This window comes from Ahaetulla prasina, chromosome 6 (genome assembly GCF_028640845.1).
Source record: "Ahaetulla prasina isolate Xishuangbanna chromosome 6, ASM2864084v1, whole genome shotgun sequence".
Classification (NCBI taxonomy): Eukaryota; Metazoa; Chordata; class Lepidosauria; order Squamata; family Colubridae; genus Ahaetulla; species Ahaetulla prasina.
This window is the reverse complement of record NC_080544.1, coordinates 71,789,913-71,814,207: the sequence shown is the minus strand read 5'-3', so window position 1 is coordinate 71,814,207 and position 24,295 is coordinate 71,789,913. Positions and strand designations below refer to the sequence as shown.

Here is a 24,295-nt window from a genome sequence, read left to right as displayed (position 1 = left end):
TAGGTTCAGAGGTGGGTTTCAGCAGGTTCTGACCAGTTTTGGAGAACCGGTAGTAAAAATTTCTGACTGGCCCCATCCCTATCTATTTTCTGCCTCTCGAGTCCCAGCTGATTGGGAGGAAATGGGGATTTTGCAGTAACCTTCCCCCAGAGTGGGGTGGGAATGAAAATTTTACAGTATCTTTCCCCCGCCACACCCACCAAGCAACACCCACCAAGCCATGCCATGCCCACCAAGCAATACACACAGAACCGGTAGTAAAAAAATTTGAAACGCACCACTGATTAGGTTCAAATGAATTGTTTCATTATTGGAGGCTTTAGAAATCCAACTTTGCATTCTACTTGATTTCTTATAATTTTTTTCCAGTAGTTTAACCTCATTAATCTTCTAAAACAAGTCAGGCAATAATTCTCACCATGCTTACAATATTTCCTTAAAGTTATGAAAATGGTTTTTTTACTTAATGGGATGAAGATCTCTGTATGAAACAGAACCCATAAAAGACAATAGGGTGGTTTACACAAAAATATTTTATAATGTAATAAAATATTGCATGCAACAAACTGATTAGGACTACCAGTCCTCATTGACGCAAGAAACAGAATCTGACAATTCAAAAGAATGAACATCAAAGAAATATTTCTCAGTGAACATACAGAACCATTCAAGCTTTGGATTGATATAAACAGGATGAATAAACCAAAAGCATACAATATATACATTTAGTATAAAGTTGCTGAAAGTTGGGGATAGGTGTATAAATTTAATAAATTATTAAATGTAATCTTTTAATAATATTTTAAGAGTATATTTATGTCCACTACTTTCTAACCATTATCTGTATAATTTTTCTGAAAAGATCCACAAGCATGAACCAGCAGGAATTCATGACCTAAATATTTTTCCTTTAGTATGGATTAATTCTACTACAATACAGAAAATATATAAACCCATGAAGGGTATTGTTTCAGAGGCAACTGGATCTAAAGAATTATGTTGTAGGGCACGAGTGTGCAAACTTTTGACCACTAAGAGCATTTAAAATGGGTAAGATAAATACTGTTTTCATGTATTTTTCTTAGGTTTGAAGCATAGTATGAAAATCTGGTCCAAGGTTACACTTAAATGTTTTTAATGACTTCCTTTATTATATTAAAAAGATAGTATCCTCCCATAGAAATGCTTGTAATAAAAAAGGCCATATGCTCCTGCTGTGTGTTCTGTCCCTTGGTGCCTGCTCACCATTCCCTCAGCATGCTACTTCCTGCTCTTTCCCCGCCTACAGACTTTAATGCTCCTGTGTTCAATTAGCTGATAGTCCCAGATGCAGATTAAGTGACAATTTTTATGGTAAATTTAGAAAAGCTATATTGAAGATTGCACAATAAGTGGAATCAGAAATGTATGTTCATGGTTACTTGCATATGTAGCTTTGTAAAATGGAACTATGAGATAGTTTCTTTAATTTATAACCACATATGTATGAGAATTGCTGATGCATCCATGTGCGTCAGTGGAGCTCCATCAGCCCTAGGAGACAAAAGCAGTAGAAGATTCTAAATGGCAAAAGCTATGTGACTGCCTTTATATACTGTATAATCAAGATCCTATATAGTATATTTAACTAAATTTCATATGACTCCCAATGATCCACATTTTCCAAGAAAATGTTCAAAGCTGATAAAGACTATATATTGCAGACTTTTCCCCTTTTCCTTTTAATATAATTTTCATACAAGTATTTATTAATGGTTTAAAAATAATAAAACTTTAATACCCAGAAGACCTCTTATAACAAACAGTTAATGAGTATTAATATACTATGGTACCTTGATTTGCCAAGTTCTTTGGTCATATGACTTAGTTCTCATCAAATAATATCTGTCTTTAAATATAACATGGAGAATGGAAGCCCCCTGTTGCAATTTCACCAATGAAACCTAGTACTTATTTGGTAAAATTAACTTCCTGTTTTATATAGGAAGCTTATAATTTATATTTATAATATACAAACCTATTACTCTGAGTTTGCTTCCATATAGTCATGGTAAGAAATCTAATGATCTGTAGAAGAACATTTTCTAATATTGTGAGGTTACAAACTCTGACACCAAACAAGACCTTGTAGATATTTCCGAAGCATGTTTCTTACATACATGGTGGTGTTGGGGTAACCTAGAAGTTGAGCAGCATGAGGAATGACTTCCCCTATCATAATGGTCCAGCAAGCTATGAGCAATAAAACTGCTTTCAGTATGTAGCATATGGCATACACTGCAGGCAATGATCTCACATTTGGGGCACATTTTTCCAGTATGAATCTTTTCCAAGGAGACCACCTCTTTTTTTGCCTTCAACTTCCTGGGGTCTTTTCTTCGCAAGCCTCCTTTCTTGTCTTCAAAAAGAAATGTCTTTTTGTTGAGACTGAAAAGCCAAAAGACAGATCAATGGTCTGAATTGAAGTAAATGAATTATATCAGTTATTTATGCAAATATGAGGTGATCCAAAATCCAGTCTGGGCATCCCAAGTGAGACTTCTGCATTATAGGAAAAAAGGGAAAGCTTTAGCCTAAGACTGAAGTATTTGGACTATTGAGAGCTATTGGGGGGGTGGAGGACAGGGAGGATTACCTAGGATGGCATAAGTGAATTTTCCAATATGAAAATGAATATGAATAACCAGCACCAGTGGAGCAAAAATGCCTTCAATATAGTTACATAATACCAGGTAAAGGAGAAGTTTCATTCAATGTTAACGTCTGTCAGCTAGAGAATCTGCCCTGTCTTTTGAAAACTAGGTCTTTCAGAATAAATGTTCAGCCTTTGGACTAGCCATCCCTCCTTTTCTCCCAGTACTCAAAATTACTTTCGCAGGATTGGGACCAGTTAAAGCAGAATGGTAAAGTGGAAGTCTACAGGGACCACAGAAAGTCTGAAGGGTGTGCAATACAGAAAAGTTAGATTTCAACTTCCACTGATAATAAACTTTTTATCATGAAATCCTGGGTATGTTTACTCAAACATAACATTCATTTAGTAAACTTTATCCTCAATAATTGCTTAGTGTGTGATGACACATAACCAGCTTGGCTGATCTTAAGTAGGGTGGAACCCTGTTACTACTCAAAGTACCTGAATTACAGTTGAAAGTGAAAACAAAAAAAGCAATGGCAAACCACTTTTGAAATGCTGCCAAGAAAACGCTGTGCATGTATTTAGTAGGAACTGTGCTCCCTTAAAGGAGGTATTCTTTTTTCAGTCATTAATTTAGTAAAATCTACTCATAAGTAAATTAATAAATCGTGTCAGTCTCTAATAATACAGCTAGTTGTGATCTGCAAAAATCGGTTGATTTTTAGATGTCAGCAAAAGGTTAGGATTTTATATGCATCTCTACATAATCCATGATTGCCCAGAGATTTTAAAACAGATCTGCTAAATAATGATAATAATATTTTTCTGACTGTAATTTAATGGCAGTTTTATACTCCAACAATTTTTTTCATTCTGTTTATTATTCATATCCATCACAATATTCAGCACTTGAAATCCAACACACTAACAGTTTGCTTAACTAGACCTACTCAACTGATCTGTTTTTCTAGATTTGTATGATACGCTGTACCAGAAACTAACATCACAGTTCAGGTTATGCACAAAAGGCAAGGTGCAGATTTATTTGGCCTTTCATGCCTCTGAGGAATAGAGGGTGCCTGAAATTATTACATTTATTTTTGTACAGTTTGATAATACAAGATGAAATTTAAATCCTATAGTTGTCTCAAATGAGAAATTGAAGAGGTTTTAATTGCTTAAAGAGAATCTTCAAAGTTTCTATTAAGTTCCACAACTGGTCAGAAAATAATACCATGACTATGTTTGCACAATAAGCATGGTTGGCTAATTTGTGGTTCAATATGTTATATAAATGCAGCCAATTGAGTTACTTCATTAAGACATGTTCAAATAAATCATTGATTAAAACGAGTGTGCATATTTTTGTGCCCTTAACATCAGCTTGATATGCATTCATCAAAAGGTGTACATTTAAAATTATTTACAAGAACCTGCTGATAATGCTCCCTTCTTTACCTATTGTACAAAGAATCTTTAAAATATACTCAAGTTGCAGCCCAACAATACAACAAATCACAATTTGAATACTGTTTCTAAACTATCAGAGGACCAATTAGCTTTTTCTAGTTTATTTTTTTTCTCTATTACAGTCTAGTTTATTGCTTTTGTGAAAGGAAAAAAAGTAAGAAAAAAATCCTTACATTATATTACTTGAATGTCCAGAAAAGAAATGCAATCTGACAAACTTCTTAAGGAGGTGCCCATTCTTTTCTGTCCAAGATTTTTCATCTCCTGCGCTTTCTTCTTTATTTCCTCTCTGTGCCTTCCGGGAATTCTGTCCTAACACAACAAGAGAGCAGGACATAAAATTATACTGAATAATATGAACTCTCTGATCCTCTTTCCATACAAATAGAACCTATTGGGCTCTCTAAATCTTACCTGCAAAAAAAGCTATATGCAGTAAGCACCAAGCTTATGAATTAAAGCCACAAAAGTACTACTAACCTGAAGGCATGTCTTTAAAGTTATGCACCTGAGCAAAGAAAAACTTTACTTTAGAGAGCCCAGAGAAGAAGGAAAATGTGACAGCAGGATGCAACTTCTGAATTCAGTAAATAAGCAACAGTGATCACAAAATAAAAAAAAACCTTTGTCCTTTCAGATATTGCAGAGCATATTTTTTTTTGTCTCTAGATAGGTGTAGGGGAGAAGGAAAGCCAAGAACACAAATGCAGATGTAAAATACAGCACAAGGGTATAAATATTTCCTTTCATCTCCGGAAAGTCAATCAATTGATCTTCATTTCCACAGTATGTCACTGTGTCTCCAAGAAAGTTCCTTTAGACTGGTCTAATTACATTAGCCTCTCTGTGTTCTCCATTTCATATTTTAATAATTGTATTTAATTTGCGCCTGACAAACTCACCTAGCAGGTCTTGGCCATCAGCAAATGGTTCTGGCTCATCCTGATAATTTGTTAGATTTGGAAACATTTCCAATAATTATTTATTTGAACAAATAAATGTAAATAGGCATTTTTATTTAACCATATTTTTAAGGAACTTGTTTAAAAAGATGCATTTATATGAAAGGCCCAGTCTAGCAAAATCCCTCCAGTACCATGGGATCAGATTCTGTGCCTTAAATTTTAACAAATATTATATATCCAGAACAAATTCAGAATATTTTATGCAGATAGGGAAGGAAGAACCAGGTATTTTCCAGTCACATCATCTTGGTACAAGATCTAACTCATATCAATCCTCCATGATTTTATTTCTACAAATGAGTATTGTATTGAATGAGATGGTATAAAATGAAACAAAAATATTAATGGAATAAAATCACTAAATAATAAAATGAAAGTGTTGTCAAAACCATGCCTTAGAAAATTCTGTCTGTTTTAGGTCTTCAGTTTTGTATATACTTCTACTACTGTCTCTGATGAAGCAGCAACTGGTAAGATTTCAAATAAAGCTAACAAAACAGCTACCAATCTCTTCCTTTGCTATTACAACCTGATATACAGGATATGTAGAAGAACAATAATACTAAATATAATTAGATTTTAGTTTTACTTTTATTACTGCTATGATTACACATAGGGCATTTGTATCTATGCATTGGGGATATTGTTATGTACATATAAGATTCTGTGCATGAGACAGGCATGCATATGAAAGAGATATGCAAGGGTTCTGGTTGGGTAATTCCAGAGACCTGTTGTTGTGGCTCCAGCCCCCGGCCGGGCCTCCTGGAGCCGGATGACTCGGAGAGTGAGGAGGAGGAGCTGGCAAGGCCTCCTTCCCCCCCCCCCGATCTTCCTCCTCCCTGGCACCATCTCAGATTCCAGCTGTAGGCCAGGAGGAAGAGGAGGAGCTGACAAGGCCACTTTCCCCCAACCCCTGCCTCCTCCCTGGCAATCTTGGCTAGATGCGAAACAGCGACGCAGAGAGAAGCGTGCACAGCAGAGGAAGGGGTGGGGCAGGCCCAGGGAGTGCTGAATCATGGAGCCACACCCCACAGGGGATAAAAGCAGGGAAAGTGCTTCATAGGCCCTTGTGTTGGACAAAGTTACGGACTACTGGCTTTTTGACTGAAGGCTGGGATTACTTGTGAGTGCTTTAAGATCATCCTGCAGACTCCTGGTTGCCCTGGCAATGATCTGTCAGCACGCTGCTAAGAGATAAGGACTTGGCTGGCACGTGAAGGAACGTTGCCAGAACTTTTGTTGCCAGAAGGAACCCAGCCAAGTGTAAATAAATTGCTGGCAGACTGCCTTGGCTGGTGTATTGTTTGGGGAAGGAAGGGAGGGAACAGAACACCTGTGGATCTTCTTGAGTTTTACATAGGATTTACCTGAAGCCAATGTCAAATCATATCATAGAATGAACCATTATGATCATAGGTACAATATTTTCTGATGCAAAAATGTTGACCCCAAGGGCTATCCAAATACAGAACACATTCAATGTCTTAAAATGACACATAATAATTGTAAATCTCATGCTTTTTAGTAGATCCTATGCCAATATAATAAGGTTCCATGTGGATCCACATTTTATATCCTTCTGTTTTTGTAACTAAGAAAGGATCCATATGAGAAGAGTGCGTATCTTTTCAATTGTCATTAAACAGTGAAAGACAAAAAAGAAGAAACTTGATCAAGTTGTGACAAATCAAAGTCTTTTTAATGTGCCTTCCTATCTTGTGCTTGCTTTATAAGTTTGGGTTTCAGAGAGGTAGAGATGTGTCCAGGGAGAACTTTAAGAAGTGTGATGTCCTTAATTATTTGATAGATGTACCACTGATGAGATTGTGCTAATGCATCTACAATGCATAATACATCCCCTAATTTGATTCACTATACTAATTGTGCAGGCAACAATTTAATAGGTACATGATATATTTCTTCATGGTCTCAAAGACTTAACTGCAGAGATCCTGCTATGTAAGTTCAATACAAAATATAAGACTGAACATTACAATAAGATTTCCAGGTCACAAAATATAATTACCTTGCTCTTGTATCCCAATGTTAGGCTTTTTAAAAACACAGAAATTGGAATAATACTGCGCAGTTATCACAAACTGAAATTTGGTTTCCTTGTTAAACATATGCTACTTCAAAACCGCAGTCCTGGGCACAGTAATCAGAGTAGTTCATCACTGAATTTGATAAGACACTTGTCTCTTAGTAACCACCCATGAAACAAAAATTTAATTTTTCTCCAGGCATAAACAGTTGGATACAGAAAGCAGAGAAATGGAAATATGGTATAATTTCAATCTGCTTGATAGCAGTGAAATTTAGAGAAACACTTTTTTCTTTTTGCATATTTAAGAAACCTGTGCTTTATTTGAGGGAGATAACATGTGTGACACTTCACATTAAGTGCAGGTGCTATATCCCTTGAAGTGTCTGGAAGTGCAGTTCTTGTCTGAAAATGGTATTTTTGTTCTTAATGACAGTTCAGTTCTTTAACAATACACCATTCTTAGGAGAGTTGGTCCTTGTTGTACTGTACAGTACTCTCCAATCATGAAAATGTCCTGATGGTAAAAATCTCTATTGCTTTAAATAGAATAGAATAGAATAGAATAGAATTTTTTATTGGCCAAGTGTGATTGGACACACAAGGAATTTGTCTTGGTGCATATGCTCTCAGTGTACATAAAAGAAAAGATACGTTCATCAAGGTACAACATTTACAACACAATTGATGATCAATATATCAATATAAATCATAAGGATTGCCAGCAACAAGTTATAGTCATACAGTCATAAGTAGAAAGAGATTGGTGATGGGAACTATGAAACGATTAATAGTAGTGCAGATTCAGTAAATAGTCTGACAGTGTTGAGGGAATTATTTGTTTAGCAGAGTGATGGCCTTCGGGAAAAAACTGTTCTTGTGTCTAGTTGTTCTGGTGTGCAGTGCTCTATAGCGTCGTTTTGAGGGTAGGAGTTGAAACAGTTTATGTCCAGGATGCGAGGGATCTGCAAATATTTTCACGGCCCTCTTCTTGATTCGTGCAGTATACAGGTCCTCAATGGAAGGCAAGTTGGTAGCAATTATTTTTTCTGCAGTTCTAATTATCCTCTGAAGTCTGTGTTTTTCTTGTTGGGTTGCAGAACCGAACCAGACAGTTATAGAGGTGCAAATGACAGACTCAATAATTCCTCTGTAGAATTGGATCAGCAGCTCCTTGGGCAGTTTGAGCTTACTGAGTTGGCGCAGAAAGAACAGTCTTTGTTGTCCTTTTTTAATGATGTTTTTGATGTTAGCTGTCCATTTGAGATCTTGCGATATGATAGAACCCAGAAATTTGAAGGTTTCTACTGTTGATACTGTGTTGTCAAGTATTGTGAGAGGTGGAAGTATGGAAGGGTTTTTCCTAAAGTCTACCACCATTTCTACGGTTTTGAGTGTGTTCAGTTCCAGATTGTTTTGGTTGCACCACAAGGCTAGTCGTTCGACCTCTCGTCTATATGCGGATTCGTCATTGTCTCGAATGAGACCAATCACTGTTGTGTCATCTGCGAACTTTAGTAGCTTAACAAATGGATCGTTGGAGATGCAGTCATTGGTATACAGAGAAAAGAGAAGTGGGGAGAGTACACAGCCTTGGGGGGGCCCCTGTGTTAATTGTACAGGTATTTGATGTGATCTTGCTTAGCTTCACCTGCTGCTTCCTGTTTGTTAGGAAGCTTGTGATCCACTTACAAGTCTGTTCCGGTACCTGTAGCTGGTTTAGCTTAGTTAGAAGAATGTCTGGAATGATGGTATTGAATGCTGAACTAAAGTCTACAAAAAGGACCCTTGCATAGGTCTTTGGAGACTCAAGATGTTGTAGGATGTAGTGCAGAGCCATATTAACAGCATCATCTGTTGATCTATTTGCTCGGTATGCAAATTGCAAGGGGTCTAAGAGTGGATTCGTGATGGTTTTCAGGTAGGAAAGCACTAGCCTTTCAAAGGTTTTCATGACTACAGATGTTAGAGCAACTGGTCTGTAGTCATTCAGTTCCTTGATGGTGGGCTTCTTCGGCACTGGGATGATGGTAGAGCGTTTGAAGCAAGAAGGAACATAGCACATCTCTAGTGATTTATTGAAAATATGGGTGAAGATGGGGGCCAATTGGTCAGCACAGACTTTTAAGCAAGAAGGAGTTATCTTGTCTGGGCCTGGAGCTTTTCCTGGCTTTTGTCTGTGAAATAGGTCCTGCACTTCCTTTTCTGTGATCACTAGGGGTTGTGAACCCAATGAAATGGGGTCAGTTGTAGGAGGCTTGGCTGTTGTTGGTGTGTCTGAGATGGGGGTTATGGAGATAGGTGGCTGTAGTTTCCTTTCAAACCTGCAGTAAAACTCATTCAGGTCATCTGCCAGTTGTTGATTACCTTCAGCCTGGGAAGGAGGTTTGCCATAGCCGGTGATCAGATATTTGCAGATTGTTGTTGAAATGATTTGTTAGATTCCAAAATCAGGCAAAAGCTTTTAATATTTGCTGGCATCTGTATTGCAAATTGCTCTTTAAAAGTTATTTCTGAGCAGATTGTTTATAATTGCACTGACATTTCCCCACAGGCAGGGAGACTTATTCACAAATCAGTACCACCGGAGTGCTTGCATGTAAGGTATTTTAGGCTAACATCTGCTGAAATTAGCACAGCTGCTTAACAGTATATGCATTTCTCAACTATTTCAAGAGAAATGAATTCTATGTTTCTGGGATGCTGCCCCTCCCCTTATTCTTTAACTTAAATCCCAATATTTCAATTTTTTAACACATAGTTTTCCCTTTAAAATTTGATGCCTTTTTCAAATGTTGGGTATAGAGTACATACAAACTTCTTGTTTTATACCTTACTATATACACTTACATAATTAACAGTGTTTCAGTGACATGAAAAAAATGCTGTCAAATTTATTTCAAGCCAAAACTCTCAATAAAGAGACCACAAAACTAGGACTCTATGTTTGCAGATTACTAGTGAAAATCATATATTGTAAAGAAAAGAAAGGAAATACGTAGTAATGTGTCAAAGGAAGTTTATCAAAGTTCAGGAAGAAAATAATAAAAGACTAGAAACCTTTTATGGACTTTTTGCTGAAAATAGAAAAAAGTGAAGTAGTGATTTCAAGATTTTCTGATGTAAACAAGAGGTGGAACATTACAGAAATGATCTTGTAATGTAATTTTAAAAGGGGAGAGGGATATTTGCTTGTAGCTGCTACAGAGAGGACCAGAAGTTGCTGCTTTGTCTTTTTTCTTTTACTAAATGTATTGGAATTTTTTTCTTTCCTTTCTTCTTTTTTCTAACTTTTCTATATATATTTACACATTTATCTACATTTAAAAATCTTATATTAAAAGTTTTATACACACATTCAGACAGACATATAGAATAGAATAGAATAGAATAGAATAGAATAGAATAGAATAGAATAGAATAGAATAGAATAGAATTTTTTTATTGGCCAAGTGTGATTGGACACACAAGGAATTTGTCTTGGTGCATATGCTCTCAGTGTACATAAAAGAAAAGATACGTTCATCAAGGTATAGATAGCACAGTGGCTCAGTGGTTAAGACACTGGGTTTGCCAGCTGGCAAACTGGCAACCCAGGTTCAAGACCTAAGTGCCATGTGACGGGATGAGATCCCTGTAATTGCCCCAGCTCCTGACAACTTAGCAGTCCGAAAGTATACAAATGTGAGTAGATAAATAGGTATCACTTCAATGGGAAGATAATATCACTCCATGCTCTGGACACATGACCACGGAAATGTCTTTAGACACTTCAATAACCTTAAAATGGAGATAAGCACCACTCACTATAGTCGGCAATGATTAGTGGAGTAAAACCTTCAGGGACTTCTTTACGCACACACACACACACACACACACACACATCACAAAGACATCTTTTTTGGTTTATATAAAATCTCTCCCTGAGATTTGATCTGATCCAATCTAATCCAGCATTGGATCAGATTTACATTTATGTATAAAGAATTATAAGGAGGAGGGGAAGTATACCAATGAGCAAATATGAAATTTTACAGTCAAGAACCATTTCTGGTATGCACCTTGTACTTTTGTTTAAACTAGGATCTTACACCTTGTGATAACAGCTCCCTGTGGCATCTCTAATACGATCTCAGTAAGAAAAAAGTCCTATGGAAACAAATAAGGTGTGGGAGAAATTACATAAGGCTGATAAAGATTTTTGCACTTAAAAAGTCATAAAATGAGTCAAAGCACAGAAACTTGCACTTGGATAACTAGATTTCTTCAGCAGAGTAACCTTTCCCTTCTCTTGCTGTTTGAACAAGAATAGAATAGAAGAACACCAAACCCTCCTTGAAAAGCTTTTCCCAGGACTGCAACTGCTGGAAAGCTTTGCCTTCGCATTTCTTCGCGAGTAGGAGAGGGAGAGGAGAAGTGCAGACATGCTCAGTAGCTGATGTCTCCTCCACAGCAACAGTGTCTACAATAGTAAGAGGTTGTTTGCTTCAGAAGCACGGTGAGAAAGCCATCTTTGCTAACGACTGATAGAACCAAGACTAAATCATCAAGCAACAAACAATGTAAGTAAATCTTGATTAAATCGGGGAAGGAAGCTTCAGAATGGACGGAGGGCTCGAGAGAGCGAGTGTTGTCAAAGTGGCGCTTGGGCGCTATCCGGCACTATGGTGCTGAAAAACTCAAAACACTCTTCTTATATATGGGCGTGTTCCTCGTTCTAGCAGGGCACTGGAAATCCCAGAAATTTGGGATTTCCTCTCAAGACCTCCATCCTTTAAGACTTTTTGCTTCGAATGTTGTACATTTCCTCCTTACAAGAGATTTATTTATAAATATATACATAATACCAGTCAGTCCATGAAGGTAATGAAAAGTTGCTATTTGGGTCCCTATATACCATAGCCAGATTACCCCATCCCCCCATACCATAAATGGATTTTAACTAATCATTAAGTAATGATTAGAAAGGGTTTCTGTGGAACAGATAACCACATGAAAGAGAAGAAAGTAATGAATAGGTCTCAACCAGAAAGTCTATCAATAAATGAGCAAGCTCATATTAGATTGCCCCTAGGGATATGCAAAATCTAGAACATTTAATCTGATGTCTTGCAAAATGGTTATATGGTAGCTTCATTTTCAGCATTGGATCAGACTGACATCACATGATGTGCAAAACCATTTCTCACTTGCCTCTTGTGATTTAAAGGAAATAGATCAATCAATCGACACTTTTTATGCAGATATCTGGCCCAATGGCCTTGAGGTAATGAACCCATCCCCAGTAAAGAGATCCAGAATTCAGTGGTAAAATACATTCTTTCCACCTATAGTTTTTTTTTAATCCTTCCCTAGTCTTTTTAATAAAGGACTATAATTGGCATTACTCTTGGAGAATCACCAGCCTTAAGATCATAAATTAGATAGAGTCTTGTTCTGATTAATAGTGGATATTTACTTGGTTTATTTTAGTATTTGTACAAATAGCTATTATATTTATTTTATTCTTCAATGAAAACTTCACCTACTGTAGCATTTTACAGTTAGAATATGTAGAAAGACAGATCTTTATTGAGCTAATCTCAATTCTTTTGATCTGAGCATTTAATGATATAACTCCAGGCTTCTGGTTTCTCTTTAGGGAGTTGGAAAAATTATAGATGAATTCAAACTTTTGTATTTACTTTGCTTATTCCTTTTGTATAGATTCATGGGAGTCCATTTAAAAAAATCAAGTGCAGAATACGCCACAAATTAATATTCTGGAAATTTATGTCTTGGATTCTGAACCTGTTATAAATTGTTATATTTCTAAATAATATGAAAGTGAGCAAATGAGAATCAAAAGCCTAATACTTAGACTGCCCCAAGCTCTTTAGTTGATTAGGTTTTAATTAGTTATGCATAGATAGAAAGATAGACAGATAGATGATAGATAGATAGATAGATAGATAGATAGATAGATAGATAGATAGATAGATAGATAGATAGATAGATAGATAGATAGATAGATAGGCAGGCAGGCAGGCAGGCAGACATTTTGAAAGGAGATATATTATTGAACAAATTAATCATTGTAGTAGTTATTGAAATGTTTAAAAAATAAAATAGAGCACTTTTTAGCACTTCTAGTATACAATAATTATTAAATGTTTTTAAGGAGATATTTAACAATTATGTGTAATATTTCTATTTATAGCCTACCTTATCATGTAAAGAATAGCCAAAACTGCCAACAAAAGGGAGAAAAACCTAATATATCATAATCTACAGTTTAAAAATATTAATCACAACAAAAGTAACAAATGCAATTTAAAAGTCATGCCTGAGGATGTTCTTGAGGGTTCTTGTAAATATGCAGATACAGTAATATGGACAACTGAGAATAAAAAGGAAAATGTCTTACACACTTGTCTGATAATTTGGCCTATGAAATTGCAGGCATCATTATGAGAACTTTTCATGCTAATCTTTTATTGTATTTGGAAAATAACTGGCAAATCAATTACTTGGCAGGGATTTGATAGCATATACAAGGAAATCTCACATTTGGGCATATATTTCACAATGTTAATTGCTTTTGTGCATATGTTTGCACAAGCTAGTTTCCACCACTCAGGAGCTAAAACTAGCAGCAGATAGTAAATATGTACATTTAAATCTGAAGAGCCAATTGTTCTAGCCCTATTAAATCTATGCCAATAAAAAAGGTATGTTCAATTATTGTTTCACCTGAATGCAAAGCATGCAGAATCATGCAGTATAATTCCCTACTTTGTAAATACAGTATGCATTGGGTTGCTTAGCGTGTTTCATGCAGTGTCTTTAGTAGCTTCACAATACATGTTAGGTATGTTCATTATTATGGTGTTAAGGTAGCCAAGACAAGCATTTAATTCCATGTGACTGGAAGATTCATTCCATTGATCCAGGAAACCAAACATAAATAACAGTTAGCATATTCTTCCCTTACAGTAGCTTTCTGAATAACTAGAGGCTTGGAAGTCTATTTATATTTGTTTCATCTTTGAATCTCTGAGCAAAGTATTTTAACTGTACATCTGACTTTTCCAGATGTACTGCTGGGTTTAATGTAATCTCCTGTATTTTTCCAGCAGTTATGAACTTGTTCTGCAGTTCCTGCTATTGATGTTGTTGCCTAGCTCTGTGTATGTAAGAAGACAGGATGACGTCAAATACTTTTGTTTGTGTGAGTGTTTTGTAGTGATTAAGGCACTCATTTCCTGCTGTAGAATTACATAAATCTGCTAACATTTCAGCTAGATTTAACTTGTTTTGTCTGTATTCCAGCATGACTGTATTAATTCAACACAAAAATATGCTACTGATCCTGTAGTTTCAAATGTCTGTACCCAATGCCAGGTGTATGAAACAGTCTATATTGCTAATGGAACCCTTCCTAAGTAAACATCCTAATGATTTCTTGCATTCATTGTTGTTACTACTACTAATAGTACTAAAATAGTACTCCTTTAATATGTTCTATTTTAAATCAGTGGTTCTTAACAGCACTCACTATTCTACTCCAGCTGGTCTATTAGTCTACTGCAAATGATTTTCATATAAAAACCAAAATGACACTTCCGGAAATCATGATTGATTATGTGCCATCAAGTCATTGTTTGCATAGATAGATTTTCTCCTTAACAATATCCCTAACCTAGTCCTTTAGATCTATCAATAGTGCACTCATTGCCTTGTTACTGTTCATCCTCTTCTTGTTTCTCCTTTTACCTTTCCCACCATTAGATCCTTCTCCAGAAAGCTATGTCTTCATATACTGAGGTGTCCAAAGCAGAAAAAAATTAAGCCTGTTCTGTTCATTCTGAACCATTAATCTCCAATTGCTTACACTGTATACAGGCAGTCCTCATTTAGTGTTCACATTTGGAACCAGCACTTCAGTCATTAAATGAAACAGTTGCTAAATGAAACTGTGATAGTGTTTTTGATCTTACTTCAGCTCTCCTTTCCTTTACAGATGATCATAAATGTGCCTATTGATCATAAAATTACTTTATCATTACTGTACGAGGCAACTCACTAAACAAAGACTACCTATATTTTTTGTACTGAGCACTATTTTATTAATATACTGGATCTTTAATATGAATAAAAATGGGACATAACAGCATTTCTATTTATTAGAATTAATTAGTTCTTCTATTTATTATTCCAACTAGATAAACTTTCCTCTGTGATATTACAGTCCCCTACTCGGCTCACCTGATGTCTATCTGTCTATGTATCTATCTAATCCTCTATCCCTATCATCAACCCCAATCATCAACTTGTATTCCATACCCATTAATCATGTGTAGTCCTCCATGGGCTGGATGTGCTAAACAGCAAATTCTTCAGCATCAAATGCCTGGTTCATTGTAAACCATATTTTTTTTTAAGTCAAGGAAAGAAGTAAACAGAACCTTTAGGCCTTTTGTAAGTCAAAACCATCTGGAAATGTTAGCATCGAAGGAAATGTCTGTGCTGTGTAGGTGACTAAAATAGGTAAGCTAGAACACAATTCACTGTGCCACATCACTCCTGTCTCACTTGGGTGCATCATGGGTTACAATCATACACAAAAACTGTGCTATGAGTGCATTCCAAGTAATGAATCACTAACTGAATGCAAACATTCATTACTGGTATTCTACTTTTCTGTTATGTGAAGGACTTATGTTATTTTACCTTATTGCTCTTGGATAACAATGACATCTGATTTGGTGATGTGGGGTGCATAGGTTTTTCAGCTTCTGCAATTGGCCTGATCATAGCAGCATCAAAGCCATTCCCTATAGTTTCTTCACAGAAAAGAATCCTTTTAATCTCTTGTAATAAATAATTAATTATTCATCATATGTATCGTTTATGTTCATTAACCATTTTGCAAGAGATGATGAACTTAGGCTACTGGAGGTTTACTTTATTTCTTACATAGTCATTGAAGGAGGATAGTTGGTAAATTTCTAGTCTCCGGGTGTTTCTGAATTGTACTTCCCAGCAACATCAGTCTGCATGGTCAGTAATAAGAAATGCTGGGAGCAGGGATGTCTGCATGGTATTAATCAAAAAAGTCAAACGTCTTTGCCTATTTTTTATGTGCATTGCATGTGCGATGTAAACGTGCAGAGCTTTGATCGGGCCTTCATGGCTACCAAGCTTGACATTTTTGTCCATATCCTGCAGACATCTCTGCATGAAAGAAAACATATGAAGGGCCATAAGAATCTGTCATTCATTTTACACAGTTATACGTTGTTGTTGTTGTTGTTTTTTAAATGCCAATACCAGTCACAGTCACACCTTTGCCTTATCATTCCCAAGGGTGTAGATTTAAGAACTATAAATGCAGTCATGAGAAAAATGATACATTTATCTTTTAAACTGAAAATTGGAGAATAATAATAATAATAATATGTGAAAAATGTTTGAAGCAAGCAGTACATTAATTTTTAAAAGAATCAGTTGGCTGGAATATAAATGTATTCTTTGACCTGGGAAAAGAGATACATAAATGGAACCTAATCTACTGGAATGTAGATTTGCAAGCATCTGTTGTAACCCAGGTCCAAGTAGGTAGTAATAAACTTAGTATGTGGAAAAACAAACAAACTTTATTGGAACATTACTTCATTCCCAGTGGCATTCAACTCAAAGTAAAACAAATGCCTCCCAATACAAATTCCTCAGTTATCTCGTAAACCTTGGTCCAATTAGGCAAACTGCCAAAGGCCCTTCCTGGCAAACGTCCAGAAGTCACAAAAACAAAGATGTAGACGAAGTAGAAGATGCAGCTACAATGTTGTTTTCTGGCAAAGCTCAAACACTGGTGCTGGTCTGTTTTAAGCCTTATGGGAGGGGCCAATCATCTCTTGGCCCTACTCCCAAGTTGTCCTCTCTGCTTGAGCTGCTCTTGCCTTCTGGCAGCTCCTCTCATGTATGCATTAGGAACAGGCTCCTCCTGTTCCTCTGCCTCACTACTATCAGTCTCTGGAGGCTCTGAAGTCCGCACCTCACTTCCCGATGGCCCTGGCCTCACCTCAGCCTTATCACTGTCTGATTCCGTTGCCACCTCCGTAGACTGCTGACAGACCACAACAGCATCCTTCCTCAGCACTGTCTCTTAAAATTATATTATAAAATTATATACTTAATTTTATGAAGTACAATTATTACAATGATTTGTTTTGACTTGTATTTCCCTTTGTTTTTCTTAAGATCATTGGCCATCCAAGGGTTAATTGTGTGAATATTTTTTTTAAAGAAGAGCTATGGGTTTATCATAAGTTTACACTTTTTTCATGCCATGCAAAATGTGTGGCTCACAAGACTTTGGTGTAAATATATTTGCTGCTTATATCCACACCTTTGCTTTACAGGACGGTATTTTTAAGTGATAGTGTTACAGACTTCATTATACAAATTCTGCAGACAATTTTATGCTTTTCCACTGAACAATTCAAACTTGATCATTATATGGTTTTTAACAGGGGAGGTGATTTTGTCACTTGTTCATTGAATTTCTTTCAAAGTGTTCAGGATGATCAATATAATATTCTTTGTCTTTGTTCACACACTGCACTGTTATCATTTGCTTAATCATGGTTAGTTATTAAATCTTAGTACTATGGATTCACACAATGTATTAAACCATGGACTATGTGATTAATATATTTACTAGAATATATGTGAACACTATGTTTTGCTATATATTCCATGCCCACATACCACCAATTATCTTTTATTTATTTTATTTATTTATTTATCAAACTTCTATACCGCCCTTCTCCCGAAGGACTCAGGGCGGTGTACAGCCTTTTAACCACATTGGTGTTGGTTTGATTATAAATAAAATCTGGTTAGAATATATCATATTTAGTTCCAATGAACAACATATTGGATATTCAATAAACATGCATTCTGTTATTTCCTTGATGCATCCATATAATTTAGGGATTGCCAATGGTAATTAGTAAGTTTTGAGTGAACAATCATAACAGCAAAAGAAATATATACAGTATATATGTATATGTATATGTATAAGTGTGTGTGTGTGTGTGTGTGTGTATACACACACACATATATACAGTATATTGCATGCTTAGAATTCCAAATTCAATTTTCAAGATCTTTAGGTAGAATTGAAAAGACTTCCTGCATGAAACCTTGGACATTTTCTGCCTGTTAATGTTGACAATATAAACTAGATGAGTAATGATTACATTCATCTGAAGCAGTTTTCTATGCTTTTCTATTTTCTATTAATTTTCTTTCCTGCTTAATCCTTCTCTGTCTTCCACACCCTACAGTTCTTTGTTTACTTAATGTTGGTTAGCATTTAAAAAGTCTGAAAGCCTGATTCCAAGGAGCATTTTCAGACTGGCATTGGGTTCTACGGTCATCATTCAAATGCCTTTTTGTAAGCCTACCTTTAACTATAATACTAAATTAAAACCATAAACATATCATCAAATGTAATACAGGTAGTCCTCGATTTACAACAGTTCATTTAGAGAACATTCAAAATTACAACAGCACTGAAAAAAGTGACTTATGACTGTTTTTTACCATTATGACCTTTGCAGCATTCCTATGATTATATGATCAAAATTCAGATGCTTTGCATCTGGTTCATATTTATAACCGTTGTGGTGTCCCAGGGTCATGTGATCCCCTTTTGTGTCCTTCTGACAAGCCAAATGAATGGGGAAGCCATATTCACTTAAACACCAGGTTACTAACTTATCAACTGCAGTGATTTACTTAACAACTGTGGCAAGAAAGGTTGTAAAATGAGGCAAAATTCACTTAATAACTGTCTCACTTAGCAACAGAAATGTTGGGCTCAACTGTGATCCTAAGTCTATGACTACCTGTACATTCCCTTATAAAATGCTGCGAGAGAGAGAGAGAGAGAGAGAGAGAGAGAGAGAGAGAGAGAGAGAGAGAGAAGATTGTACTAAGAATGTATTACATTTACCATGTACTGATAGTGAAAGGGACCATGGATGGCAATGGAAAAGGAGCAGGATCCTGCAAAGGAACTCATTTGTGTTCTGCAGCCACTGTAGGACAGTGGTCATGATGTATACATAATGAAAATGAGGCTGAGAGATAGCTGTGGGGAGATATAATGAGAGATAGGGAACATCTATCTGAATGGAAGGTGTGGCACAGTACTGACCCCAAAGTAGTGACAGGGATGCGACTATGGTTATCTGAGAAACTGGTGGTTTACAGGGACATTGCTCCATAGATAACTGAACATGAGACCCTGATTGTAAAGTTGGGCCTTGGGGATACAAGCAAGGGTGAAATTCACTTACCTTTCCTACCGCACTTCACCAGCACACACTGTCATCTACACATGCGCAGAGGCTTAAAATGTTGCAAAAAAGCAACACCATGACGTCCAGGTGTGTGGGCAGATACTCCCGCAGCCGCCGCTACTAGTTCGCCCAAGCCGGATAGAACCGGCTGAATTTCACCCCTGGATACAAGGTACTTGCTGCCCAATACTAGCCTCCCAGTTGCTTTCTCTCCATACACTTTTTTTTCTACAGCTTTGCAGCAGGACAATTCTCACAATGGATTTGAGAGCAGGGCAGGAGAAGAAAATGGACATAAGCTTTAGAGAAGAGTGTGACATTACTAAACACAATGGGTTTCAAAACTGGAAACCATTAAAGAAGCTAGAACAAAAAATAAAGACATCTCTGTTAAAGGTGTAATATCGGCTGATTTCTACTTTAGGTCAGCTCCAATTCCTTTTGAAGGTGTCAGTTCTGCTTCCAGTCCAGGAGTTCCCCCTCAGAGCAACATGACCAGCAGTCGGAGACTGCAGCAGACGCAGGCTCAAGTGAATGAGGTGAGCTTCACCCAACACATATTTGTAGATGGTGGTATGATTTTTAAATTTGGAACACAGGGTGGGATAAAACATGGAAGTGAATCAGGCCACAGTTTATACAAACATAGAAACGTGATTATGTTCAGTGGTGGAATTCAAATTTTTTTACTACCAGTTCTGTGGACGTGGCTTGGTGGGCATGGAAGGGGAAGGATACTGCAAATTTCCCATTCCCACCCCACTCTGGGGCCGGACAGAGATGATATTTGCCGTTTCTCCAAACTACTCAAAATTTCCACTGCTGGTTCTCCAGAACCTGTCAGAACCTGCTGAATAGCGCCTCTGGTTATGTTTATGGTTTTATGGTCAAATTGTTAAGCATATGCATTCTGGAACTTAAAAATAACTGCAGCAAAATACTCAGCATGTATATAAAGCTAATAATCTAGAAATAAGAACACCAATTCATTACTGATCAAGGAGTTCATCATGGTAAATACGATCTGTGCAATTAAAAGAAGAAAGAATTTAAGATCCAAGGTACAGATAAATCTATTGATTTCCTTAGATGAAAATTCTCTATAGTACAGGAAAATGCAACTAAAATGCTCTAAACAGCTGACTTATCAAGAAGTGGGAACACAAAAATATCCTGCCACTGTTTATCACATGCCCCATGATCAGTCAGAAACATAAAGAAACTTTTTCTGCAGTGAGTTTTCTGCACAATACTTAAGTGACTTTGGAGAATACAATGTCCTTGAAACAAATATTTGGAGATTTAAAAAGTACAGAATAATTGTGTATTACTTGGATGAATCACTGGCTAGTTTAGTCCATCATGTAAAGCAATTTTTTTCCCTTCAAGTCTGAGGTAACACATTGTGATAACCCAAGAAATCATGGTTTATGGTTTACTATATTGTCAGCTCAATTAAATTGCAGTAGTTCACTAATCATAGTTAACTAATCATGGTTTATCACAATGCATGAACTCAAAAATAAATAGTCATGGTAGTCTCAATGCAACGCTACTAAACCAATCCCTTAGATGGCACTACACACTCACATACAGAATCTAGTGCTGCATGTATTCAAACACATTGTATAGAGATGTTACAATAATTGTCTGTAAGAGCCTTCGGCAAACACAGTCTACATAAATAAGGCATTGTTAGCACATCAAGAAATGTTATAATTAATAAAGTTAAATGTGATTTACTGTGTGCTTTGAAAATTGTGTTGCCTGCAAGGATCTTCAATTGTCCAGAATTTAGGACACTTGTGCAAAATCATTTACAAAGTACACTTCCAACTGGTTTTGTGAAGCTGTGTTATGTAGTAAAGGACACTGGAAAAACAATGCTAAACAGACATAGGAAATGAAGTGGCGATGGATAGATTTTAAAAATGGAAAAATTGGATCTGTTTAGTCTATTTAGGGGCAAATAGTTTTAGATCCCTGCAAATATTCAATGTAACCCTTTATCAGCTCAGATCAAGTAGCCTGGTGTTTTTCACAAGGCAATGTTTCTATGAATTCTTATCAGGAACTTTAGTTATTATGTGATTTCAAAACAATAATATTACCTCATATTCCTTCCATGAATTGAGAACAGTATTTTACTACGGAAATCTGAAAATCCAATTGGCTACTTATTTCAACAGAATATTACCTTTTTTTTCAGAGGGAAAATCATTATGGGAAGATGCCATTTTTAAAAAGTTTAATAACTTTACTCTCATTTAGTAAAGAATTTCTTGGTTTAAACTTGACCTTCTCATCTTCTCAAGATTTAAGTAGAATCTCAGATTGTTTCACTTATTGATCAAAATGTGAAAATGGCCTCATTACTTTATAAGATCCAATTTCCATATACTTCCCCGTCTTACTACAAAAAGTAACTGTGTGACAATCTTTTCTTTTTCCATTCAGGAAATGTTCTTAATATAATATAAAAAGTGCTCTAAAATAACGTGATCATTTCCTCTGTTCAGTAGTCCAATTCTTACCTCCTTGCCCATAATAAATTAACAGAGGGGCAATGGGAAGGTGTCTTCCTACTGTGTCTCTGAAGTTGCTGCTCCTTGAGCTCCTGGTTCCTGAAATCTCTCTAATCACATCCTGACTGTGATTAATTCTTAGCCTTTTGGACCCTGCACAAATTAGGCAATGCCAACAAACACACTTCTCACTTCTGTTTGCATACATTTAATGTCTGCATCTAGAAGGTATGTTAGAAAAGGCATCAGTAGACGTTGTTCAGTATAAACCTATGACAACTTTTGAAATTTCAAATGAAGTTGCCTTGTATAAATTTTTTCAGTAAGCAGGTTGTGCTTTATCTTAGAATTATATTTCCTTCTTTCATCAGATGTTGAAAAAGTGATTGTATTTCAATACTTTATAAGTAGGCTTCCTAAACATTGTGCCATTTTCAGGTGGTGGACATCATGCGGGTCAACGTAGACAAAGTACTAGAAAGAGATCAGAAGCTTTCAGAACTTGATAACCGAGCAGATGCTTTGCAAGCAGGGGCCTCACAATTTGAAACCAGTGCAGCTAAGCTGAAGAGGAAATACTGGTGGAAAAACTGTAAGGTATACTTGTCTACCATATGATATGTGGTCTTAGTCCAAGAAAAATAAGGGCAAACATCAACATAAATTCACTATTTAGTCAATTAAAATGAAAATGTATATACTTCTGATCAGGAATTTTGGAGTTTGGTAAAAATGTATGAGTTGAGATTATAATCAGGGGTGGGTTCTACTTACCTTTACTACCGGTTCGCAACGGGGCCACACGTGCTTCTGCGCATGCGCAGATCATCATTTATGACATCCAGGTGAATGGGCAGAGCTTCACGCCGATTTTACTATCAGTTCTATAGAACCAGACAGAACCGGGAGCAACCCACCACTGATTATATTATGCAAATAAAAAGAACAGTTTACTGAAAATATTGTAATTTCACCTTACACGTAAAATAGACTGCTTATTTCTTACAAAATGATGGCAGATGGAGGAAAAGTTAGGGATGAAACTCTGTATTTTTAACCGCCTTTCCTTGTTTAGCAAAATTTACTTTCCATATCTGCATGTTATATGCCTCTTATTGATTAGATGGATATTCTAGTCCTTTTTCCACTACATTTTTCTCTCTTCAATACTGAAAGATACATCAAGCTATGTCTAATCTCTAAATAGACTAATGTAGATAGTTTGGGCTTATCTAGCATAATGTTATATACTCAGAACAAACATTATGTTTCTTTTTCTTTCATACAAGGACTTGCTTCCAGGTTTCTTCGTACAAAACTAAATTTCTAACATTATTGTTTTTTCTCTAAACACATTCTTTCTACTATAAAAACCCACCTGAGAACAATAGCACCTAGAGCTGTGTGAACAGTGCTGCAGTGCTTCAATTCCAGTAAACACAGCAAAGTGGTACCATGATACAGAAAATAAAGTGTTCCACTTCCCATTGAATTGAAGGGCAGCCTCATTTTCTTTTTCAGAGCTATACAAAGGAACTTTAGCACTCCTTTATATTGTATAGCTATAGTTGCTCCAAATTTGGCTTCTATTATCCAACCATCCTATCTCATTCAGTGAAATTTGAGGGGCATCACTTTTTTCATTGTTAATTCAGACTTATTTTCTTACCATTTTTCTTTTCTTGCTACATCAACAATGGGTTCTGTATATTTCCACAGCTGTCTGCCTTCAATGAATTTTTGAATTACCTCTCCAAAGTAATTCAGAAACACTTTAATACAATTTGACACCTTGAATTCATCTGAAGTTTTAGCTTGAAAAATCACCCCAAGGGGCTAATTCAATCAATCTTTTTTTTTTAAATTAAATCACCCCTTCTAAATATTGTAGTCATAATATACAAGGCACACATGTAGTCTCTCCATTCAAATAAAACTAAGTTACCTTTTAATAGCAAGTTTGAGGTTAATTATTTTGTTTTCTTTTCGCTTTCTAGATGATGATTATACTGGGTGTATTATGTGCAATCATTCTTATCATAATTATAAGTGAGTAACAGAAATGTTCATTTTGACGGACTTCACTGTATTTTATTATGATCAATCAACATTTCTGAATAAATGACTGATCAGAGCATTTACAAATTTTCTTGGCATTAACTCCTTCCCCACTTTTATAAAGAGAAATACAAAAGATTATATCACAAGTTAACAAACAGCTTGATTTTAAAAGTACCTGTGCTGTAACTGCTTATTTTGCTGAACAGAAAGTGTCTCTGCACTTGGCAGCACTTGGC

At 36.1% G+C, this 24,295-nt stretch overlaps 1 protein-coding gene across 1 annotated transcript; it reads left to right on the top strand.

Annotated features, from left to right (window-relative positions):
* Window positions 1-19,549: 19,549 nt before the first annotated feature.
* Window positions 19,550-24,055, top strand: LOC131201314 (vesicle-associated membrane protein 2-like). Its single transcript, XM_058189133.1, has 4 exons — window positions 19,550-19,560; window positions 19,898-20,012; window positions 22,437-22,595; window positions 23,996-24,055. The coding sequence occupies exons 1-4, from the start codon at window positions 19,550-19,552 to the stop codon at window positions 24,053-24,055; spliced, it is 345 nt and encodes a 114-aa protein (XP_058045116.1).
* The last annotated feature ends 240 nt before the right edge of the window (window positions 24,056-24,295 follow it).

What these genes read in the sequence shown, in the direction of transcription:
- LOC131201314 (XM_058189133.1), top strand. An exon ending in CGCAGGCTCAAGTGAATGAG is followed by an intron (nt 20,013 to 22,436) that starts GTGAGCTTCACC and finishes TGCCATTTTCAG; the next exon opens with GTGGTGGACATCATGCGGGT. An exon ending in ACTGGTGGAAAAACTGTAAG is followed by an intron (nt 22,596 to 23,995) that starts GTATACTTGTCT and finishes TTCGCTTTCTAG; the next exon opens with ATGATGATTATACTGGGTGT.